The sequence below is a fragment of the Trichoderma aggressivum genome (genome assembly GCF_033847375.1).
Source record: "Trichoderma aggressivum f. europaeum strain CBS 100526 chromosome Unknown scaffold_001, whole genome shotgun sequence".
Lineage (NCBI taxonomy): Eukaryota > Fungi > Ascomycota > Sordariomycetes > Hypocreales > Hypocreaceae > Trichoderma > Trichoderma aggressivum.
Window position 1 is genome coordinate 361,934 of NW_026946367.1, and position 19,612 is coordinate 381,545.

A 19,612-nucleotide genomic window follows, 5' to 3' on the forward strand; every position below is an offset into this window, starting at 1 on the left:
CTGACTAAGCATATCTCGAATTTGCGTGGGCCAATCGTATGATCGAACCCGGAAAGGAGCCCCACACCAGCTTTTTGTTATCGAGACAAACGTGCCTCGTTTCCGATTTCGATCAGCCTCGTCGTTTTTGGTCTTTCAACTTTTGTTTTTCTTTTGCGATTCCGCTTTTTTGCACCCTCACGGAATTGAGTCGAAGAGCTGGGCTGTGCGAAATTATGGACACGTACATTGATGGCCGGTTTGAGCGCCTAGAAAAGGCCCTCGCGACTCTGATTGACTCGGTCACCAAATACCATCCCTCAGCTGTTCATGCGGAGGAGCTCAAGGCTGCAGACAATGAGCTCTGCAGGGGGCTCGAGCAAGGTATGCGGCAACATGCACTCGGCTTATATCCCATGATACATCAGAAGAAATTGCTAATCAGCTCTTCAGTTGAAATACACCAAAACAACCACCTCAAGATCCTGCAGCTTCGCCAGCTGTCCGCGTCTCTCGATGCCCAGATCCGCGAGACGCTCACCTGCCTCGCAACGACGCGCAAAGACATTGTCAACACCCAAGTCACCACCTACCCTACCGAGCCAAACTTCCCCATCGTCTACGAAGAGCTTCTCGGCCATGCCCGCCGCATTAGCAAGACCTCTATGCCGCCCGCCGCTATCCTGAATGCCATGGCTGCCAGTCAAGAGAGCCAAACGCCGCTTCCCGATTCTCAGGTCCAATCTGCCATGACGCCCTCTGCGCAAACTCCAAATCCTATGCAGAGCCCTGCTCCCACAAACGGCACCATCGAGCACTCCGCCCAGCAAGCGCAGGCCGCCTTACACACCACTCTCCCCGACACCATGACGCAGTTCCTCAACCCTCTTTCGGGACAACTCTTCTTCCCCTGGCCGTTGGAAGACAAGATTCGCTCTGGTGCGCTGGCATCGAACCAGATTCTTCTGGAGCAAGGCATCGACCCCAGAGGCTACGATCCCGTCGCGGAAGAAGAACGGAAACGCAAGGAAGAGGAGGAGCGCAAAGAAAAGGAAGAAAAGGAGAAGCAGGAGCGCGTGGAGCGCGAGAAGGAGGCGGAGCGCCAGCGCCAAGAGAGGCAGCGACAGATTGAAAAGCAGCAGGCCGAATGGCGGAGAGCAAGCATGGCTGTCGGCGCCTCTGGGGAGGCAGCTGTTGCCGCTCCTCCGAGTGCAAAAGCGGAAAAGAAGCAGTTTCAGTTTACCAACCTGGATGATTTGGATGATGACGACGATGAGGACTAGCTTGTCTCGTGGAACTGAAAGGGCATTTGATAATAGCAACAGCGAGTTATTTGGAACATTGGGCGCAGTCCGGCGAAGCATTTAGCAAAACCTTTCATAGACGTATTTTGTTCTCAACATTACACAAGGCCAATCCTGGTCGTACCAGCTGATTCAGTATTAAACCCTTGGTGAAAAAAAAAAAAGAATAAGTCTATCCAGGTAGCCAGACTGATCTTGAAATAAGCCGAAAAGTCGTCAATTAAACATGTCTATCCCGCATTGCTCTTTTCCGCCCAGCCCAATCTCATCCCTCTCCCATATTTGCACCAAAACAAAAAATAAAATAAAAAATCGTTGCCTTTAAATGTGCAAAACTAGAAGAATCGCTGGATTTTTGTTGCCCTTCCCCCTCCTCGTCACAGTGATACCGCCGTACACACCATGGTCGTACATGTACTTTACAAGTTTGCTAGATATATTCGAAGTTGCCCCCTTTTTCTCTGCGCTGCGAATGGTGTCAAACTGAAACACGTCGCTGCCACGCATTGTAACCACACTCCTTTTTTTTTTGCTTTAGTCAATCTTGATGGAAGAGTAAATCTTTCTTACGAACCACCAGGAGGCGAAGTAGCCGATGGTGCCTGGTTTTAAAGTTAGACATTGTAGCGGTGAGAACAGGGATGATGATGATTGACAACGTACCGGAAAGGATAAAGAACAGGAAGGAAATCAGAGCGCTGTAGCCAATGTACAGGACCGTTCCCGCGAGGCCGCCAAGCTTGACCTTGGTGACCAGGTAGAGGAGGCAGTTGAGGAAGACGTAGCCGCCGCTCATGCCCGCCGCCAGGAAAGATCTCCACTGCCAGTTGTAGTTCTCGGCACACAGGAGGAAGTATGTCATCAGGATGGTGACCGCACCGCAGACGGCAATCATAAGGCCGTAGCAGAGGAACAGGAAACCAAACATGTAGTAGATGCGGCTGAACCAGATGGAGCTCATGATGAAGTAAAGCTCGACAAAGATGGCGCCAAAGGGCAAGAGGCCGACAATGAGCATGCTGGGGATGGGCTGGAGGTAGGTGGTGACGGGGGGAATTTGGCGAGGGATCTGGTTGGTGCGGACAGGATTCTCGATTTGGACGGCTTTGAATCCGAGCCAAGAGCCCGCAAACGAGAGGGGAATGGAGATGATGAACCAGATGCCGACGATGACCAGCATGGTGGTGAAGGGCACGGCGCCGGAAGACTCCTTGGCCCAGAGGAACAGATCCAGCAGGAAGAAGGCAATGAAGACGATACCGGGGACCAGCAAAGGAGTCAAGACAATGTTGAGCTTCCACTGCTCGCCCTGCATGGCCTTGTACGTTCTAGCCGAGGTGTATCCTCCAACGATGCCGAGGACAGTGTAGAGAATGATCATGATGGTGCCCAGAGATCCACGGTTAGAAGGCGACAAGAAGCCCAGCAGCGCAAAAACAATGGTAAATCCGGTCATGACAAAGAGTTGAGCTCCGTTGCCCAAGAGGATGGAAAGCAGGAGTGGGCGCGACGGGGTTCGGAAGACGTCGCCGTGGACCAGCTTCCAGCCAGAATCTTCCTGGACACCATCCTCCAGCATCGAGGTGCCACTCAGGTCGTCCAAGTTGATCTGGTCAAGGCGATTGTATCGCGCAATGTCCTTCTTCAGAGTTCGGATCAGAATGGACATGACGGTGAGAACAAGAATGACGACAATAATGGCGGTGTCGACGAGCCAAAACCAGTGGATCTTGGGGTCAAAGACGTGCAGATACTTGTCCCAACGGGTAGCCCAGGCGGTAGGCGACTTTACCCAGTAGACGCTGTAGCTGAACTTGACCTCCTGGGGACCGGAGCCCTTGGCAAAGACGAGGTTCGGGTGGTTGTCGCCACAGTCGGCCTCCCCTTGGTACTTTTTGGAGCTGGGCTGAACAACAACGCCGACAACTCGGAGCTGATTCTCGTTCCCGCTGACTTGGTGGTACTCGACCCAAATCTCGTAGTGGTTGTTGAAGAGAATATTGCCCGATTCATCGTCTTGCCCCAGCAAGAACCCAGGGCTGTAGAATGTGGTGCCCGTCAGCTGGTCCTGGATCTGCTGGCCTGCAGGAAGACCGTCGACGAGCCAATTGAGGCTGTAGCCCTGCTCAATCCTCGTCGACACAAAATCCACCGACTTGTCCTGGTATTTCACCGTGCAGAGCGGCTTACATGTTTCGTTGGTGCCCATCTTGAGGTCAAAGGCGGACGTCATTATCCGGTCGCCAAACAGGATGCTGCCCAGACTCTCCGACACATACTTTGGCCCGCCCTCTGGCTTGCAGAACTGAAAGGCCGGATGGTAGTAATCGTACGAGACGACCGAGTGTAATCGAGCATCTTGCGGCGCCGCCACGGGCTTGATGCTGTTGACGTATAGCGGGACTTCATCGCCGGGCTTGTATGAGGTAGGGGCAACTCCGGGGAGGTAAAAGGCCGAGGCCAGCGGCGCGAGCAGAGTCGCCAGAAGCGCCGTGGGCGCACTATTTCGCAGCTGCATTGTGTGAGGGATCTGTTATGGGTGTATCATGCCCAGGTCGTCGAGGTTCGAAGATGGTGAGGTGTTCGTTTCGCAAGGCAATCGCTTTGTTGGCTTAGATTACGGCGGCGGTGCTCAGACCAATTCGGGGGGGGGGGTTAGCAGTTGGGGAGTGACGCAGCCAGGCGTGCTCCAGGGGGTTCTGTTCTTGGTGCGGTCGCAATCGACGTCAAACTGCGACAAGGAGATAGAAGCCTGTTTGGTTGAAGCAGCAATCGAACGACGGAGCTGCAGAGATTGCCGAGTTGTACTCGTATGGACTGGATTCGCGTCCGGAGTTGCTGCAGCCAGCTGTCCATCCACATGTCCAATCCACTGTCTACCATCCGCCCACTGTAGCATTTGTGCTGAGTCAGATGCGGGCACTGTGAATTCCGCTTCCGCTCAATTCTGCAAGTACATTTAGTTCGTGCCCACTTGCCGCCTTGGGGCGGGTACAGCCCGAGCTACGCCTCAAAGTGCCAGTGACAGCTGCCAACTAACGTGCCTGGGGATGCATATACGAAGTTGCATCGTATTCACTGCTGCTAGGCTGAAGGAACACGAGGTATTATCCGTTATTCCGCGAATTGAAGATAGAGAAGCAAAGATTAGTAGTGAGGCAGGATGATAAGGAATTGAGCTGATTTGGTCTTTAGGCAGTGTGATCATGTACCTACAGTAGGTGTAGCTGTGTCCACTTACATGCCGTTTTAACCATCCTTCTACCATGACTGTTAAGCTTAACAGGGCATCAATGTTGCGGCCAATGATTCTATCGACGTTATTCAATTCAACGTAATATTGAACCAATTTAATCCATCCTCGGACACTTCCTAGGCAGAAGTCGGCCATCATCCCAACTTGTTCAACGCAAGAGAGATGCCTAGCTCACGTGACTGCGTGTTTGCCTGGTGTTTCTATCGCGCATCTTCTTCCAGTCTAGGGTTCAATAGGCACGTTCGTTTCACCCCGCTATCGCATTCACATTCACGCATGGCGAAAACACCACCATGATCGACAATCATGGCCGTGCAACCCAGCGACGACGAGTTTGGCTACGACTTTGAAACCGACGACGAGGAGCTTCTCATCCAACTTGCTTCGACTCACTCGCCGCCGCTCAAGTCGACTGATGATGTGAATCGAGCCATTGTCCAGAAGACAAATACAGATTTCGAGGCCCCGGGCGAGATCAAATCCTCTCAGAAATATGCCTACCGCAACTATGCGTCACCATCAAATGGGTTTGCCATAGAGGAAGAGATATCGGTAGACCAGAACCAGAGCATCTCGTCTCCTCCTTCTGTCAGTACGGCCATCGCTTATCCCGATCGTGAGTACACTCCAGATTCGCCAACTTCAGCTCGACAAACAACTAAATCTTGATACAGTAACCACTGCTCTACAAGCAATTAAACCCATCCAGTCACCCCCTCTTACAGAAATCGGCGACGATGATGAGCTTGAATTCGAGGACGACCGTTCCCCATTAAAGCGGTTTCGCTCATTTCCAAAGAGGCCGCTAACTGTAAGCGACCTGACTGCTGGAGCATGGTGCGAGCTTCAGTACTGGTATACACTCACACGGCTACCTGGTGGACGGAAAACTCGAACACCAGCAATGCAACAAGGGTCCAAAGTGCACAAGAAGCTTGAAGACGAGGTTCATACGACGGTCAAGGTTGAGATTCTAAACAAGGAGGATGGGTTTGGGCTGAGGTTATGGAACCTGGTCCAAGGGCTAAGAACATTGCGAGATACGGGTTTGACGAGGGAACTGGAAGTTTGGGGCATGGTGGACGGCAATCTGGTCAACGGCGTCATTGACGATCTCAGCTACGACAACCCCAATCCAGAGTTTGAGGAAGAACTCTCCAGCCAAGGATCCCAACCCAGTCAGAACCAGTCAATGATATCAGACTACTTCTCAGGCCTCAAGCCCGGCAAGCCAAAACGCAACAACCGCCAAGTCTTCCTTTCGGATGTCAAAACACGGGGCACTACGAAACCTGTATCAGCAGCAACCGTCCGACCTGCAAAGATTCAGTTGCTTCTCTACCATCGCTTTCTATCCAACATGGCCGCCGGCGAGCTAGACTTCTTCAAAGTGTTTAGGCGATACGGGCTAGATGCCGACGAGCGCTTCTCGGACACCTTCATGTCGCAAATCGGAGAGCTCCACGACGAAATCTTCTTCGACACCCCCACTAGTTCGGCCGAAGAATTCGAGCAGTTCAAAAGGAACGCAGCTAAAGGAAAGGCCGCTCAGGACAGCAACTCCACCGCTATCCCCGAGCCGTCATCCTCCGGCGTGCCCGACCTCCTCAAGTACGGATCCCTCCGCGAACTCGTCACCCTCGTCGAGGACGAAATCCGGCTCACCTTCCCGCGCGGCGCAGAGTCCATCGGCTCTATTCTCCGTGTGCAGTACGTCTTTCGGGATGACGGTCGCGAACTTACGACTGTTGATTTCCCCGTTTCGAAGCAGACTTTGGATGCCTATCTCGCTGGGGACATGAGCTGGTGGCGCGGCGAGAGGAAACCTGCTGGCGTGACGATCGAGGAGGCGTTCAAGTGTACGTCGTGCGAGTTCGCGCCGAGCTGCAAATGGAGGCGCAACATGGATGATGAGCGGGTAAAGAGCGCTCAGGAGAGAGTCAACAAGGGGAAGAAGGTAATCGAGACACGATTTTAACGTCTGCACGGGAGTTTGTTTTGTTTTTTGTCTGAATTCGTCATGATTCACGGTGCAGCAGGCGGAGCGTTTCACGGAGTGGTCTTTTGTCATTCAGTATATAATACATCATCTCACATGTTGGCATACATTTCTAGGACATGGATATTTCACTCTTCTTCAACACAATGCAATGCAATTTATTACTTCCACCACCCTGCTACACCTTTCGAAAAAAAAGAACAAAGAATTAAAGTGCTCTACTACTTACTACCTCTCACGTTCGCCTCATGATTATTAAAACATCTCAACCATACATGAATTCATTCATTCGCCACCACAAATAAAACTATCGCTCAATCTCAATTCTCCACGCCACGCTTTTAGGGAAACAGAAAAATGTAGTACCCAAAAGTTTTTTGGAAAAAGAAGGGGGGCAAAACATACGAGTACCAAAAAGGGCTCTCCTCGCAGTGAAATAATAAAAAAAAAATAAGAAGTACTTCGTCCGCCGTAGATAAATGAATGCCTTCTTTCTGAAAGGATGGAATTCAAGCTTGCAGCTTCTTAATCTTGTTCCCACCGCCTGACGACGCGGAGCCAGAAGAAAAGGACCTCTCTCGAAAAGAACCCTACTTCTTTAGACCCAGGAAGTTCCTTCTCTTCTTCTCCTTGTGTGCTTTGCCGTCATCGTACGAGCTGTTCGATGTTGTCGGCCTGTGTCCGCTAGAGTTGATGTGCATGTTGGCCATGGCTTGCGTTGGCACGGCACCGCCGCTGGGAGTCGGTCGACTGGGAAGGCCGCCCGGGCGAGCCACCGGTTGATGCGCAGCAGCGCCAGGCCGAGGTGCTGCGGCCTGCTGTTGTGGTGGCCGAGCCTGAACCGGTGGCGGTGGTGGTGCTGGGCGCTCGAAAAGATGTGCGGGTGCGTGTCTCTTGCGCTCAATGGGAAGATCCAGCTGTCGTTTGTCGCGGCTGAGATCTCCGATTTGGCGGAGGAAGAGCTGGGGCGTGAGCATGTGCGAAGTTGCCAGGATAATATCACGGCTTCGCTCGTTGCCAAGCTCGTAGCATGCCCTGCTTTCACTGTATGTAGCGCCGCCAGCCATAAAGACAATCAGCCTCTGGCGGTTTTCGGGAGGCCGTCGGCCAGCCGCTGCCCAGTTTGGCCGTCCAGCAGCACGAAGTGACCCTGCCTGAGCTGCAAGCATATCCTCGTTCGGATCCAATGGTGGCTTGACGTATGGGAAGAGGGTTTGATCCAGAGTGCCTTTGGTCAGTCCGTCCAGTACCTGCTTCAGGACAGGCTCAAAGCGGGAAAGAGTATAATCGTCCTCGTCTTGAGAGTTCTTATTGTCAGCGGGAAACAGCGGAGGAATTGCCTGCCGTTGCTCCTTTAGCTGCTTAATAGGTCTCCCTCCGATGTGTTCAAGGTTGATGATAGTCTCCGTGTCTTGGATGGGGAGACCTGAATGGGCGAGGAGTTTCTTGACATCATCCAAAATCATGCCATCACGATATAGCGCATAGAGAGTAATCAGCCGGAGTCGGTCTCCGGGGGATACCGCATCGTCATCCAGCAAACGAGCGACCGAATCCAGAATATTCTTCGGCTTCTTGTAGTCCTCGTCCAGCCCGGTGGCCAGCGTCTGCTCAATGGCCGCAGTGTCGGACAATTTATGATGCTGGAATTTGTTCATGCATTCCTGGGCCATGGTGAGATGCAAAGAATAAGCCTCCTTCATCTCCTGGAACTGAGGCAACCCAGCCATCATGTCGCGGATGGCGCTCAGACTCGTCGTGTCGGTGTTTTCCCTAGTGAAATGAGGATTCTGATCCAAAAACTTTTGGAAATCGCCCATGAGCTTGTCAATCGTGTCCTTCATGTGACGATGACGATTTTCGACCCAAATCTTGTCCTTTTCTGCAAGCTCCATGTCCTTCTCCTGTTCATCTGGTGTCCCTTCGTTGATTGTCGTATGGAAAGTAACCTTGTCGCCGTCCTTGATGGGAAGCAGATCGTGCGCCATGGCTTGATAGGTGAATTCGTGTACTAGCGGAGCCATAAGGTCCATCGACCGGTCTGTAATAAGGAGCGTCGACTGTGGCCTGGTCGACGGAGGCGGGAAGTTGGAGTCCCATTGGGCATAGCCGTCCAGTTCTTCTTGAACGAATCTCGCCAGGTGGGTGCATAAGACGGAAGCCTCGTGGAAGGCATTTTTCGGCTTGTAGTATCTCACCTTTGGATACTCTCCTAGAGTAATGCAAATTCCGGCAATCTGACAGCTTCATCAGCGCTCTCGTTTTATACTAACAAAAGAAAAGAAAGAAAAGAAAAGAAGAATCCATGGCTGGTCCAAGCTTACTCTTTGCGCAAGGAGCTGCATATGCTTGGGGACAATGGCATTACAACCCGGGTGAAAGAGCATCGGGAAGCTCCAGGGATCCCGGAATGTCACCAAATGTGATTCTCGAGGGTAAAAGTCGACAAACAGCGTCCGAGAGCTCGCGCGCAGCTGGCGCACGCCGGGGAACTCGTCGATTTTCCTTCGCAGGGCCGGGTCTAGCAGGTTCGTCCATACCAGAAACCCTCTTCGGTAGCGCCGGAGCTCGAAGTCGGCCAGGAGGCATTCGACAATGTGCGGTTCGGGGCTGAGGAGGTAGATGGCGTCCATCTCGGGGTTAGGCTCGCGACGAGCTTCGATGAGCTCGATGGCTGCGGAGATGGTGTCAGTAAAGGGCCTCGCAATCGGAGATACGGGAGGTGAGGCTGACTGGCAATATTGCTGTTGAGGATGTCATCCGACTTGACAACATTGTCGACAATCTTCTTGGAGGTCTCGTCGACTATCAAACATTTCCACTGGGAGTGGTCAGAATCGCTGTCGGTCGGTAGGGGATAAACAGGGGCAGGCGGTCTCGTACATCGTTTTGCGTGATGTTCTTGATTTCTTGCAGGATAACTATGACATGTGTCAGCAATGCGATAGATGCAAGCTCCCCGAGCATGAGAACCGGGCTCATACCATTGTGCTGCTCTTCAAAGACGGACAACCCCATTGTGACGGAGTTCAACGGAGCTGTCCCGTCAGGCGGTGATGGACAAAGTCAACGACAGGCGGAAAAGACGGGAGAAGTAGGCGGAAGATCGGCTTGCGACAATTAAATCAACCACGACTAGCAGCTTCACTTGGTAGCGTAGAGATCAGAGGCGTGAGCAACGGCTGGAAGCTCGAGTGCGGTCGAGGCTGAGGGAGGCCAAGTTTTGTTTTGTGAAGCATCACCAAAGCTGAAAGGAAGGTCGGGTTTTGGCGGGGTTGGTGCGCACAGGCTGAAACTCCGGGCGACCCCAGGCTGCTTCAGGCTCGACCATTAGTGCCTGGCCCCTAACTTTAGCGCTAAGGGTGGCTGGTTGAGTGCCGCGGGGCGATGAGGTCACTAGGACGCTTCGCTGAAGAGCATTGGAGGTTATTCCCTTTAGCGACCCGGCTTCAAGGGTCTCAGAGCTCGATGTGGAATGGATGGAATCATGCCACAGACTCGTGCCGGGATAGGTACATATGGATACAGAACATGCACGGGCAAGATAGCAAACATCGGCAAACATCACACGACCATGCTGGAACTCGGTTTCCTCCAACCACGTCTATATCCAGGCCATCTGCAGTCTATTGTTCGTCTCTTTGTGCTCTTTGTACTTCTCATAGGCCATCCTCGCCTCCATTCCCCCTGAGATACTTCTCCACATCCACGCGTCCATAGATCTCAGCCTGTAGCCTCTCCCCCTTTCTTCTCTCCTTGTCCGCCAGAGCGCGCATTTCCTTGCCAGTCAGAGCCCGAGGCTTCTCTTGAACCGCCTGCTTTGGCCGCGTGCGAGTAGCCCCGATTCCCAGCGTGTCCTCTTTCCGGGCTACCTTGATCGGGAACCGGGAGCCCTCGCCTTCTCGGCCCAGGCCAAGGCGGGAATCGGGGTCCCAGCCCTGAGATTCCAGGGCTCGCAAACCCATGCGCGATCGATCTAGTGCAGATGGCGGATGGGAGTGTTCCAGGCTGACTTGATGGGCAAGCGAGGCCTCGTGTTGCTGCAGCGTCGTCGTGATGGGAAGAGAGCAGACGGGACATGTCGGAGGCTCCGGCTCTTTTTCAGCAGCGTCCTCATTTTGGTCGTCCTTTTCATCGCTGGTGCCTTCAGGTTTTGATGACGAATCCCTGGAGCTGCCGCCTAACACTATGCTGGCGTAGACATCTCCGATGGAGGCGGTTTCTTTGCCCAGATTCTTGATCGTGTTGCTTGCGTCTGCGTCTGTGGCTTTGACAAACTCAATCTTCTTGCGTTTCAACCCAGCGCCAAACGGGCGTTTGTGATGCAGCGGGATGTCTTCATCGTCAGAGTCATCCCCCCCACGCCGCATGACCATGTGTTGAGAAGAAGAAAAGATGAGTCGTGATGCTGCATTACAACATGACAAAGTTGAGGTTTACATGTAAGAGTTGAAGTTGGGCAACACTAAATGCTCCGTAGCGACAAATGTGATTACGTAACGCACACAATGATTCCGCCACCAAATGTTGGAGAAGCTTCAATGTGCTTTGTTTTGACGAATTTTTGTTCATTATGATTAACTCTAGTAGATACATATCTAATTGTTTGGTGCTGCTTTTATCGCAGAATGCAGAAATTCTATGTGTACAAAATACCCCAAGTGTATAACTCCATCATGCTAGGGAGACAGATACGCCCCGAGTCTGGCTTAATGTTAGCAAATGCCTATACCAGTATGAGAATGTAGAAAACAAAATTCAGACTTACCCGATAATCACATAACACGCACACATTAATCCGCCCTTCAGGCCACTGGATCGCAGCGGGCCACTTACTCCCTCGCCAAGAATCAAAAAGTTCACCAACAAGACAGATCCAAAGAGAGTGGCAATCTCAAAGAGATTGAATGTCAGCATCAGCGGACGATCCATGATCCAGCCCGCAATGACCGTCAACGGAGTCACGCAGAGCGCAATTTGGATCGATGAGCCAACCGAAACTGCCAGCGCAAGTCCCATGTTGTCTCTTGCAGCAACGACAACCACAGTGGCGTACTCGGCGACGTTGCCGACGATGGGCATGATGATGAGGCCAATGAGGGACTCGGACAAATGACCCTGGCGAATCACATCGTCGATGGCGCTGGCTAGAAACTCGGCCGAGACGGACATGAAGGACGAGGTCAGGATCAGCATCACGTAGGAGATGACGCGGTCCGTCTTGGCTCCGAACGAGACATGTCTTGGTTTGGCAACGATGCGGTCGAGGTTGACGTGGCTGTCGCGGAGGATCTGCCTGGTCGTGAGGTACGGCGCCATCAGTTCCGTGCGGTCTCCTCCCTCGGATGTTTCGCTCATCGCTCCCCTGCTTGAGCCTAGAGATAATGAGCGAGCTCGTGTCTTGCCCCGTCTGGACGACTGGAACAGACCTTCGCCAGCCTCCTCCTTGGGCTCTCCATTCTCCAGATAGTCCTCGTTATCCAATTCGCCTTCGTTGGGGTCTAATCCATCCAAGCTGTCTCGATCGCCCTCCTTGAGAGGCGCATGTTCCGATGTAGGGCTGACATCGGCGAATCGAACGGTTCGGGGAGCTGCTTGGGAGCCATTCAGAGCGTCTGCAGAGAGAGGCATAGGCCGAAGAGGAACGTGATCCTGGCCGTCGAATAGCGTGGCATCGTCGTTTTCTTCGTCCTGGGGTACGGCTTCGACGTCGTGGGGAGGGGTTCGGGTCTTGATTTCGTGAAAGAAGTATAGGATATAAATGAGCAGAATCATGACGGCAGAGATTCTGCTCATCTTGAGACTCATGCCCTCTGCGCCTTCGGTTCCCCTGAAAGTGTGGTCGAACGCAGTCTATGAGAGAGGTTGGGAATCAGTACACGTACTCTGGCACAGCAGCAGCGAGGGTGGTGACAGCTTACAGGCATAAGAAAGGTAAAGACCGACACAAAGAGGAGGGATCCGAGAAGCTGTGTGCCAGCGGCATCGTGCAAAAACTCCTGGTCGGGAAGCTTCGTTGTGAGGAGCGCAGAGCCGAGAATCAGAAGCAAGTTTACAAGGATAGATCCGAGGATCGACGCCTGGACGACACGGATCTGATCATTCTTCAGGGCGACACTGGACAAGTTAGTATGGCGGGCAATGAATGTATAACGACGAGCCGTATCGAGGGGATCTTCGTTGCTCGCGTGAGGCTAGTTCGACTTACATACTACAAGCAGATGACCCAGGTTAGCATGGAGGGGCAAAGAGGGAGGAGGCCGGGACATGTCAAGCCTCAATGAAGGGAACAGCAAGGTGCTCGACTCACAATAAGATCAGCTCGACGAGGTTGCCGAGGCTGATGTTGAGGATGGCGCCAACGGTGTCGCCGGCATCGCTGGCAATCTTCTCCGTGACATCCGTAAGCAGGGACGATAAAGGCACAATAGCGAGGGCGTTGAAGATGAAGATGAGGGTTGAATTGATGTTGAGAAAATAGGCCACACTGCCGATGGGCACAAAGACAAGCAAGACGTTAAGCCATGAGGTGCACAGGACCGATCGCACAATGTCCACAATCAGAGCCATCTAGGTATCGGACCAGGCTGTGCCGCTCCAGCCAGGCCGCGGACTCGTCGAGGAATCAAAAGAAGATACGAGCTATTCGTACTACCAGACTTTCATCTACGTCGGGTCGTACGAGGTGGGTTGTATAGACAAGCACGTGTGGAATCCGTCTGTACCGTGAAGCAGACGTAGAATAAAATGGATGGTAACAAAAGTCTTTAGTGTCGCGACGTGTTTCAACAATGGAAGAGAAGAAGATGAAGGGAAAAGAGCGAAAAATGGTCAAACTGCGTCAGGCGCACGCGACCGCTTGTGGAAAGCAGAAGCGGCGAAAAAACTCACAACGAAGAGGGATAACGAGACTGGGGGCAGTCCATCGTCATGCCGGGCGAAAAAAGAAAACGAAAGAAGCTGGTCATATGCATAGGGGGGGCAAGGGAAAATGGAAAAAGAGAGGAAACAGGGGCTAAATGAAGCCCACGACAAAGGCCCACCTGTTTTGAACGGGGATCCGGGACCTGGCGCCACTTTATTCGGGGGAGGGCCAGGGTTTACAGGGCAAGAAATTCCTAATGGGCGGCATCGTGAGATTTCGGCTTTTCGGGGCAAGTTGGAGTAGAGAGAGAGAGAGGCAAAAGGCACAAACAAATCTCTCACGTCTGAGAGGCTGCTGACGGGGTGAGTGAGCGATGACGGGAGGGGAGTCTGATGATGTCGATGAGGAGAAAAAAAAAGGCTAAATTCAATAGAGTGAAAATATCGAGAGCAAAGAGAGGGAGAGAGGAATAAGGAGAGACGCGCTTCAGTTCGCTCATTTCGTTGGAGTGCGGTTGATGAGACTAGTACTGCAGCTTTTCAGCGGCTAGCTGGTGAATGAGGCTCCAGTCCCGGCATTGCAGCTGTGAGGCTAGCTGGAAATGGGCAAAGTTGCAAGTCAGCGCATTTGTAACCGTTCAATCTACTCCGTACAGGTTGTTGCAAAACCCCCGTTGCAGGGATGTGAAGTAGGGGGTTGTATGTGCGTGCGTGCGTGCGTATCGGAATACTAGTACGAGTATCGCAGCAGCAGTACTATTGACAACGACGATGTAGCTGAGAGATGGTTGAGTTTTGGTGGTGGTGATGCATCAAGCCCTCCCAATTGGCCCCCTTTAGAGGGAAATGATGGATAACTGCCTCTTTGGGATATCCCTCAACTCATCGCCAATGTAATAAATTCATTCACGACGAAACAAACTGAGCCACATACTCACTTTTACGCTTCTTGCAGCAAAACTCTCAAGCTGCCCTTCGCAAAAGGATCCGACATGTTCATCACAAAAGGGCATCGGTGCGGCCTCCCGCGGCATTAAGAAGGACAGGAAAAAAGCCGCTCCCGTGCATGCCATTACGTGGGCGATGGGGGTCTGGCAATCTTAGCGGCCTACAAATCCCCGATGGCAATATTTGCTTGCGAAATGGCTGCCGGTTCCAGATATCTTGGCGCCGCAGTTTAGCGGTGACGAGAAGATGCGCATGAAAGCATTGGGCGGAGAACCGGTGTGTTGAACAGGCCCGGGATTGCGAGGCCCTTTTGCTGGTGTTTCCATGCAATGTTGAGGAGATGAAACTGCACTGCATGTACATACACGAGCTGTTGTCAAACAAGAGACGGACAATTACATGACATGCACTCAATTGTCTAATGCCCACCAGCCTATCGTTTGTCTTCATCGCGATTGTCCTCAGTAGGCGCCGTTGAGCATTACACATGAGATACGTTCGTATACGATACGTACATGGAATCATCCGTGCACCCATTTTCAGGGGGCCTGCCGTTCTTCTCCACACGCGCTGGTCTTTTCTTGGGGATCGGCCGTGGACCCTGCACTTGGGGCTGCAAGCGAGATCTCTAGCCACGTAAGTCGACCTGGCCTGACAGGTAAGGATCAATGTCCCGTAATGTGTCAATATCTTGTGGATGATATTGCTGGAAGACGAAAAAAAAAAAAAAAACATGGTATTAGCTGAATGATGTGCTTATAGCAGTGTTCTATTCTTCTCACTCTGGAGCAGAGCGGGAACAGAACACCGCTCTAGTCTCCCTTAAAATAAGCTCAGTTCCCACAATCGTATGTACGGTACGGGACCAAAGTACATGTAACTACATTGCTTCATAACATTTAAAATAGAAAGTAGATTCTTCGTCCTTTTTAGATCTCATGACTTGCTGTTCCTTGCATCCCCGGCTCGCGATGATTAGACAGGTGTTGGGGGACATGGCTAATCGAGTAATCCAAATACATAGTAAACCTCTCTACCCTGCAGGTCTGGATTATTCTGAACATAAAAAGCTTAACGATTGAACATTTTCTGGGAGCTTCTGTTTCTAGTGCCAGCCTGTTACAGTATGGACTATTTCACCATTACTCAGATAATCTTAGAAAGCTGCTGAATTGCGGCTGTTGGTATGGAGAACAACTGAAGTTCAGGGTTGCTCGGCGCTGTTTTATCCATCTTGCTACCATTTTCTCATGATATACATGTATCTGGCTGTATCTGAACTAGGACACTCGCACAAGTCCCGAAACCTGTGCGGCTGATTGGGCAAACGACAACAAGTGGCGGAAACGTTACACACATAGGTGCATAGGCAAGTATGCGTATTGCAGCCTTGCGGCGGAGTCGAGCCAATCCGACATTGACACGCAAGTAAGTTAGTTGCCTTATCGGAGCCTGACGATATTATTGAAAAAGGTATAGGCAAGGGTGAGATCGTGACAATCGAGTAAAATCCCATCTTGTTAACTTTTAACATATGTTCACGAAGAAAATATTTTGCTTAATATGTCGGGGTTCGAAATCATTGGCGCTGTGGCCGCTGCTGAACAATTTGCCGAAGTCGCGTTCAAGACTATCAAGCTGATCAAATCTGTTGCCGACCAAATTCAAGATGGCCCGGACCAAATACAGCAAAAAATTGGACGACTCGAAGGCCTCGCATCGCTTGCTAAACAGATACAAAATACAAAGTCTTTGCAAACAGAAGATATTGGTAAAATATTGACTCGGTGCGAATGCCATGTGCAGTCATTGCAAAATCTCCTGCAAAAGATTTCATTTAATCGCCGTGATTCGATTCGAAAAAGGACCTGGAGAGCTATCTCTGGCCTGAAACAAGAAGCAAATATTTCAAACCTCTTCGACGACCTGGATCACGAGTATAACTCACTCAACACTCACATGAATCTGTAAGCAGAGAACAGCTGATCCAAAATGTATACACATGGGCTAAGCGTGCGTCAATAGTCGCATTTTTACAATCGCTGAAGATATACAAACCGGATATAATTCAATTGACAAATCTAACACAACGGCCAATTCCAGCCCCGATTCTTTAAAATGTCAGCAGGCGCTGTTCATCACAGATCCTGCAATTGATCGTGCCAAACTCATCAACTCCAAAGGAGAGCTTGTACAAGGCACCTGCAACTGGGTTGCTCAGAAAAAAGAGTTTGTCGAATGGATGAATTCCAATGGAGGACTGCTCTGGATATCAGGTGGCCCTGGCCTTGGTAAAACCATGCTATCAATTTACCTCACCGAGTACCTCTCGGTCTTTTTTCTTTCGTCTGGAGATACGAGAACCCATTATTCAACTTATTTCTTTTGTAATGCCAAGGATAATACGCGCAACAACGCTGTGGCCATCATTAGGGGAATACTCTTCCAACTCGTTGAGCAGAAAAAGGAACTTATCCGACATATCCTTCCCAGATATGAAGTGCAAAAAGAGCAGTTATTCTCTCAGAATTCATTTGAAACGGTCTGGAAATTCTTTCTTGAAATGACAAATGATCTCGGAAACTCGCAGGCGACTTGCATCATTGACGGTCTGGATGAGTGTGAGCCAATCTCACTGGAGCTCCTGCTTAAAAATCTCAAGAAAATCACAAGCACATCGCCTAGGCTCAAAATCATTGTTTTGAGTCGAGAATATCCTCAAATTTTTGGAGCATTACTTGGTCAATTTCCAAGAATTCGCCTGGATCCCGATGCAAAAACCGAGGTCAATCGCGGGCTTGAGCAGTATATCTCAACGCGTGTTGCAGAGTTGTCTGAGAGCAAGCAATATACACCTCAGCTAGCGAATCATGTTAAAGAATGTCTAATGGAAAAGTCCGCAGGCACATATCTGTGGGTAAGCTTCACTGTGAAAGATCTTCAAACAATGGAAATATCCGAAGTGGAAGAGAGCCTAAATCAATTCCCTCAGGGGCTTGATGCTCTTTATGAAAGAATCCTTCAACAAATCGAAAGCACACAGAGAGGCCTAATCTTGAATATCCTTCGGTGGTGCACATTTGCAGTTCGGCCGCTCTCACTCAACGAACTTGCTACCGCTTTAGAGATCAAGTCCACTGGGCTGCTTGATAGGGTCACAATATTGCGAGGAAAGCTTGCTTACTGCGGCCATTTCCTAAACATAACGGACGATACCGTAACTTTGGTTCACCACAGCGCGTACGACTTTTTAACGCGCCAAATTCCAAGCTCCGAGGCGATACCTTGGTTTCCATTGTCTAATGTTGAATTGGAGCAGTCAAAATTGGCATCTGCATGTATTTCTTATTTCTATGATGTATACTCCAAGGATAAGGATGCTTTCCTGGTTGAGACAGTTGAAGATGATGAAAGGAGAAAACTTCGCTATCCCTTTTTTGATTACGCATCACGGCAGTGGACTCAGCATTTTAAACATTCTGGCCAACTGGGCGCGGAAATATTAGATGAATATCCAAAATTCTTCTCTGATGAGTCGGAACTTCTCAAATTATGGATGGAGTTGGCCAACACCATATGCTATGCGGATACGACGAAAGAACCGCATAAGGCAAAGAAGTCATATTATGACAAGCCATTAAGTGGACAGGCTGAATTAGCGGCCGATTATGGACTGACCGTTCTTATGAAAAGAGCTCTCAAGAAAGACGGAAACACCGGAAGCACGCATCTCCAAATAGCCGCTGCAAAAGGACACGTTCCTATCCTCGAGATGCTCCTTGAGAACAAGGTGCATATTGATTCACTAGATTCATTCGGCTACACAGCTTTATATTGTGCCGCTGAAAATGGACACCTCCCTGCTGTCACTATCCTCTTAGAAAACAAGGCGGACATTGACTGCAAAATGACTGATGGGTGCACGGCGCTCTATACGGCTGTGGTAGGAGGCCATTATAAAATAGTCCAGTATCTACTGGCGCGTGGTGCTCATGTCACTGATGGCCCAAATGCCTCGGAGAGGACTTGTCCTTTGAAGAGAGCAGTTTCCTTGAATCGACGAGAAATAGTGAAGTTGTTTCTTGAAGGGGGGGCTGGCGATCGACCGGGGGACGCTTTCCAACGACACTTCATACCAATGTTCAGCGTATTTATAGAATATTGGGCAGAGAGATTTTGCGCCACTCCTTCGCAGTTTCGGGACAAAGTTGAGCTTGAAGACACCACAGCTCTCCATAGTGTTTGCCAAACAGGAGATCTGCCATCAATCCGTGTGCTTTTGGATCCAAAATGGAACCTCGACATGAATCGCCAGGACAAGAACGGAAACACAGCTCTCCATTATGCCGCAATGACAGGTAATCTTGAGTCAGTGAGGTTACTCTTTATGAATCCCGGTATCGACCCTAACGTGCTCAACCGATGGGGGCTCAGCCCGTTTCATCTTGCTCTCTTCCACCGTCAATTTAGTGTTGTCGAATACTTATACATGATAAGAAATTGGAATATGTCACCGCCAGAGCCCAATCCAATATGCAGATGGGATGCAATCCACCTTGCAATAATAGGGACCCACTGGGATAGACCAGTTCAGAAAATGTTACAGCTTCTTGTTGCACAACTTGGAGTTGACTCGGAGTCACGAACATATAAAGCAAAAGACCCTGATGGCGAGTGGCATAGTCATCACTTTTCAAAATGGGATGGTCTATTAACTTTCCATGCCGGCCTGACAGAGTCGATAGATCCACAAGACTTTTGCTATGAGACGCCACTATCTCTGGTTATCTCCAGAGGCTGGTTTGATGCTGTGGATTACTTGTTAACTGACGGCAATATTGACCCTAACAAACCCTGCAGAGGATGCGATGGTGCGAGTCCTTTACATGTCGCTGCACAAAGTTTAAGACACGATATTGTCCGAAGCCTCATCACGGAATGGGGAGCCAATGTTAATTGTTTGGACAACCATCACCGAACACCACTTCACTTGGTAGTTAGTGCGACAGTATCCTCTAAAATCTTGCGCAGTAAAAATGATCAAATCGCCTCGATATCCGAAATCATACATATTCTTATGGAAGCTGGTGCGCAAATTTCTGTAAAGGATACAAATGGTTGCACTCCTCGAGATTTACTCTTTTCCAATAAGAGCTTTGCGGCTGAGGGAGAAGGTCCGAGTATGAACCGAGGGGATGTATTTGATAGCATTGTTAAGTCATTCAGTGAGGTCAGCTCCTAGGCTGATGCTCCTTTGATGAT

At 50.6% G+C, this 19,612-nt stretch overlaps 7 protein-coding genes across 7 annotated transcripts; 3 read left to right on the forward strand and 4 right to left on the reverse strand.

Annotated features, from left to right (window-relative positions):
• Window positions 1-215: 215 nt before the first annotated feature.
• Triagg1_28 (uncharacterized protein) lies at window positions 216-1,262 on the forward strand (the record flags this gene model as incomplete). Its single annotated transcript, XM_062895277.1, has 2 exons — window positions 216-363; window positions 433-1,262. The coding sequence occupies 2 exons, from the start codon at window positions 216-218 to the stop codon at window positions 1,260-1,262; spliced, it is 978 nt and encodes a 325-aa protein (XP_062760378.1).
• A 342-nt stretch (window positions 1,263-1,604) lies between these two features.
• On the reverse strand, window positions 1,605-3,801 carry Triagg1_29 (uncharacterized protein; the record flags this gene model as incomplete). The annotated part of the gene is made up of 3 exons (XM_062895288.1): window positions 1,605-1,749; window positions 1,858-1,885; window positions 1,947-3,801. 3 exons carry the CDS (start codon window positions 3,799-3,801, stop codon window positions 1,605-1,607), a joined length of 2,028 nt encoding a protein of 675 aa, XP_062760379.1.
• A 1,044-nt stretch (window positions 3,802-4,845) lies between these two features.
• Window positions 4,846-6,517, forward strand: Triagg1_30 (uncharacterized protein; the record flags this gene model as incomplete). Its single annotated transcript, XM_062895299.1, has 2 exons — window positions 4,846-5,155; window positions 5,214-6,517. The coding sequence occupies 2 exons, from the start codon at window positions 4,846-4,848 to the stop codon at window positions 6,515-6,517; spliced, it is 1,614 nt and encodes a 537-aa protein (XP_062760380.1).
• A 611-nt stretch (window positions 6,518-7,128) lies between these two features.
• On the reverse strand, window positions 7,129-9,556 carry Triagg1_31 (uncharacterized protein; the record flags this gene model as incomplete). The annotated part of the gene is made up of 5 exons (XM_062895310.1): window positions 7,129-8,775; window positions 8,863-9,212; window positions 9,272-9,359; window positions 9,422-9,459; window positions 9,523-9,556. 5 exons carry the CDS (start codon window positions 9,554-9,556, stop codon window positions 7,129-7,131), a joined length of 2,157 nt encoding a protein of 718 aa, XP_062760381.1.
• A 641-nt stretch (window positions 9,557-10,197) lies between these two features.
• Triagg1_32 (uncharacterized protein) lies at window positions 10,198-10,914 on the reverse strand (the record flags this gene model as incomplete). The annotated part of the gene is made up of 1 exon (XM_062895321.1): window positions 10,198-10,914. The coding sequence occupies one exon, from the start codon at window positions 10,912-10,914 to the stop codon at window positions 10,198-10,200; it is 717 nt and encodes a 238-aa protein (XP_062760382.1).
• Window positions 10,915-11,217: 303 nt separating this feature from the next.
• Triagg1_33 (uncharacterized protein) lies at window positions 11,218-13,108 on the reverse strand (the record flags this gene model as incomplete). Its single annotated transcript, XM_062895332.1, has 4 exons — window positions 11,218-11,242; window positions 11,307-12,391; window positions 12,460-12,655; window positions 12,849-13,108. The coding sequence occupies 4 exons, from the start codon at window positions 13,106-13,108 to the stop codon at window positions 11,218-11,220; spliced, it is 1,566 nt and encodes a 521-aa protein (XP_062760383.1).
• A 2,805-nt stretch (window positions 13,109-15,913) lies between these two features.
• Window positions 15,914-19,257, forward strand: Triagg1_34 (uncharacterized protein; the record flags this gene model as incomplete). Its single annotated transcript, XM_062895343.1, has 3 exons — window positions 15,914-16,317; window positions 16,376-18,708; window positions 19,211-19,257. 3 exons carry the CDS (start codon window positions 15,914-15,916, stop codon window positions 19,255-19,257), a joined length of 2,784 nt encoding a protein of 927 aa, XP_062760384.1.
• Between the last annotated feature and the right edge of the window lie 355 nt (window positions 19,258-19,612).